General features: G+C 41.0%; 1 protein-coding gene across 1 annotated transcript in view; it reads right to left on the reverse strand.

Moving 5' to 3' along the window:
- Positions 1-303: 303 nt before the first annotated feature.
- LOC109963810 (protein kinase C epsilon type-like) overlaps positions 304-3687 on the reverse strand; it is a 47852-nt gene continuing 44468 nt past the window's right edge. Inside the window, exons 13-15 of the mRNA XM_020606664.1 lie at positions 2638-2826; positions 2169-2315; positions 304-1976 (exon numbers count right to left, since the gene is read on the reverse strand). Of these exons, the coding sequence (XP_020462320.1) occupies positions 1830-1976; positions 2169-2315; positions 2638-2826 (483 nt within the window). The 3' untranslated portion in view covers positions 304-1829. The remainder of the gene's footprint in view (positions 1977-2168; positions 2316-2637; positions 2827-3687) is intronic.

Genomic DNA, 3687 nt, shown 5'->3' on the forward strand with positions numbered 1-3687 from the left:
TTTTCAGTTCACAATGAAGTCACAAACCTGACCTGCAACACCCCCAGAGTTTCCTCTGAGGCCCGTTTACTTATTTAACCTTCCTGTTATGTTCTGGGTCAAATTGACCCAGTGCAAAGTAACAAAAAAAATCTAAAAAAAATAGTTAAAAATATTTTATTGGTATGAAACTTCGTCTGCTTGGCGTAATAGGTGTGATCAACATATAAAATGAAAATGGTTCAATTCACATATTTGCAACATCCCCCTGCATGTTTATATTACAAAGATACTGTTCAGGTCAACATAACAGGAGGGTTAAAACGTTCCCTCCACGTCCAGGCTGTACAGAGAAGAGGAGGTTCTGAAGCTTTGTGGTCACAGTTTCTGATCAGGCTCTGCATCCACATCAAATCTAAAAATATCTAACTAGATGATCAAGTAAAAACAACACAACTGTGACAAAAACAAAAAGACAAAATGGGTCTCCACATATGTACACACATCGGAGTGTAAACACATTCAGCTGTCACACATTCAGTCACATATGCTGACACATTGGCCTGTGTGTACAACCCATGGCTTTAGTGTGGAATCATGGGGGTTTGGTTTGTCTTGGTAGAGGCTTTACTGTAGGTGCAGTACAGCAACAGATTACTGTAAACACACAAGGCATTTCAAGGATCAGGTGAAGGAGCTGACCTAGAGAGAGATGTGGCTCTGGACGGTGCTGCGTTTCAGGAACGAGCACTAAGATAGAGCTAAAATAGATCATCTGTTTAAAGGGCTCCTTGACATTTTAGAGTTCAGCTCATTATTTGGCCTCAGTGGACAACAGTCTCAAGTTATATAGAAAACTGCTTGTTAATACTGTAAGCTTAGCCCACACCCCCAGTGGGAAGCTGCTGTCGGCAGCTAATGGTACCATTTGGTTTTTAACAAAGAACCGAAACACTGATTTCTAGCAAGCTAAAAAGAAAAACAGCACAACCTTCTCCCTACAGTCTGAAAAAAGCAGCTGAGATCCATGAAACTAAATTTCTAAATGCCAACATGTCACATCTGTGGTGCAGCTTCGTAACTGAAACATTTAATTTACAACCTTTGTCTCTTAAATTTGAAATAGAGCATTGGCAATTTAGATGAGGCTAAATTAAACTAAACTAAAAACACCATGATTTCATCAGAAACAAACTGGAGATTTCTCCCTGGAGACATCTCTTTTCACAATGAATAAAGTACTTTTCAAGAACGTTTTCCTTTAAATACACTGTTTGGTTCAATGTGTTTTTCCCGTTCACATACACGTTTAGGGAAGTAAAACATTCTTTAAGCACAGACGGACACAGGATACGCATCGTCTACAGAAATGACAATGTTACTCTTTCTAGAGATACTGTATGCAGCTATGCATGCATGCACTTGCATACATACATTACCTTTCTCTCATACACACACACACACACAAATACCCCATGATCCTGCCTGTGTAACTACTTTAAAACAGCCCTCTAAAAACAGAGCTGGGTTTTGTTTGCCACTTCGTGTGCATCAGAAATAAATCCGGAGCAACTAAAAGAGCATCAGGGCGTTTTTTACAGTATGTCACCTGTGCTTAGAACATGCTGCTCGAGCATACAACTTGATAGGATATGCACAAATGGACAAACAACTATAGCACAGAAACCATAACAAGAGATACGGATGGTCTAGTATAATTCCTGGAGTTGTCAGAATCCAGAAGGTCTCATTCCAGGGGCTGTGTTTCTTTAAATATTGTTTCTTAAATATTTTAGGTGTGGTGGTGGTGGTATGGACGTATGTAATTAAACATATGTGTGTCAGTGCGTCTAGGCCACGGTCTCATCTCCAAAGTAGGAGAATCCTTTGAACTCGTCTTGGTTGATCTGCTTGATGATGCCGTCGTCCACTGGCGTCAGGATGGGCTCTTCACGTGTAAAGTCCTGGTCAAAGTTATTCACATCCCGTTTAGTTTTCTGGAAGACGACAGAGAAGATTTCCACAGTCTTAGATAAGTTCTGCTAGAGGAGACTGCACAAACAGGTGAGAACACACAGCTTCTCTTCACGTCAGAACAGAACAGTCGTAACATTTACATTCTTCTTCCCCTGCAACAGAATACATTTTTCACAAATGTGTGATTATTCAGTGTGTGCAGGTAAACTCACAATGCGGGGTTTGAACGGTGGTGTGATCTTCCTCTGCTCCAGCAGCATCCAGTTGATCTCGCTGAAGAACGGATGGAGCTTAATGGCCTCCTCCAAACCCTGAGCCACCACACAGCCCAGACGCTTGTTAGGACTCTTAGTCATGAACTGAGCAGCGCCAGAATAAAGGAAAGACATGGAGATGGAGAGACAGAAAAAGAGGAAGTGGTTTGTTTTTCATAGGTAAAACATCTTTAATGATTCTGATGAATTCCTGTTTAAATGCTGAAACTGATATTCACTGACTGAGATTTTAAATGTAAAGGCAATGGAGATTCAAAATCTAAAGTTCAGGAGTAGGACCAATCCCCAAGCTCACACGCCTTCCTCTTCCAATCATTTTTAACCATTAATCATTTTATCTCTGTTCATGCAGGGGGGTCTGCCAGTGCCCAAGAGCTGCACAGACCTCCAAAGCCCACTAACTGACCGCTCTGAGAATAGAAACAGCCTCCTTGCTGAGCCACACAGGGTAAAGGACATCATCATGGAGGATGGACTCAAAGAGGTCGTCTTCATTATCGGCTTCAAAAGGCGGCTGGCCTGCCATCATCTCATACATCAGGACCCCAAGCGCCCACCAGTCCACTGACGGGCCGTAATCCAGCTCCTGAAGGATCTGAACACAAGCAGAGAGAAAAAAACATTTGAATAAAAGAAAGTTTAAAGAAGCCATTTCAGATCTGATTTTACAGTCTTACTGGTGCAGGTACCCTTATAAATGTTTTCACATAGATCAGGACAGTGTTGCCTGATGATCTGAGGCACCACTTCCTATCTCAGCAAAATATCTGAAATGTAACTGAAGGTCTATGATGTTTTGAATGCTATTAATCTGTCTGAAATTAATCCAAATTTCCACAGGTAACCAATGAAGAGCAGATCTGGTTACAGACCCAGGACCTGCAGGTAAATTCAGCTGGAAGCGCGAGCTGATCCTTGAATTTAGAGAGCAGAAAAGTATGAATTATTAACATATCTTTGTCTTATGTACTGTACTTTACACACCCCCTAATTCAGCCAAGGGTCTGTATAAGGGGGTGGCAATCACATAATCAAAAATCACACCCAAATCATAAGCATACCTGAAAGTAAGGTGAAGGGAATTCAGCAAGCTCACTGAATTTGGCAGGTGAGTTTTGATATGTTTAGTTTGTCATACAGACTTCTCTGGCATCCAAAACTTCCCACAAACAAACTCAAAATTGGGAGCAGGTGTCATCTGTACGTAATTTAATTAGAACTTACAGCAGACCATCATCTGCCAACAGTCGCACACTGACAATCCTTATTAATATTAGAATATGTATCCTGTGCACAGCACCTATTAATTCTGAAAGGACTCGCCAGATAAAATGAGAAGCAACTGGGAGGTCTGCTTAAAGTGTACAGTGGGTACGGAAAGTATTCAGACCCCCTTAAATTTTTCACTCTTTGTTATATTGCAGCCATATGCTAAAATCATTTAAGTTCATTTTTT

The sequence above is a fragment of the Monopterus albus genome, unplaced genomic scaffold, assembly GCF_001952655.1.
Source record: "Monopterus albus unplaced genomic scaffold, M_albus_1.0 scaffold80.1, whole genome shotgun sequence".
NCBI lineage: Eukaryota > Metazoa > Chordata > Actinopteri > Synbranchiformes > Synbranchidae > Monopterus > Monopterus albus.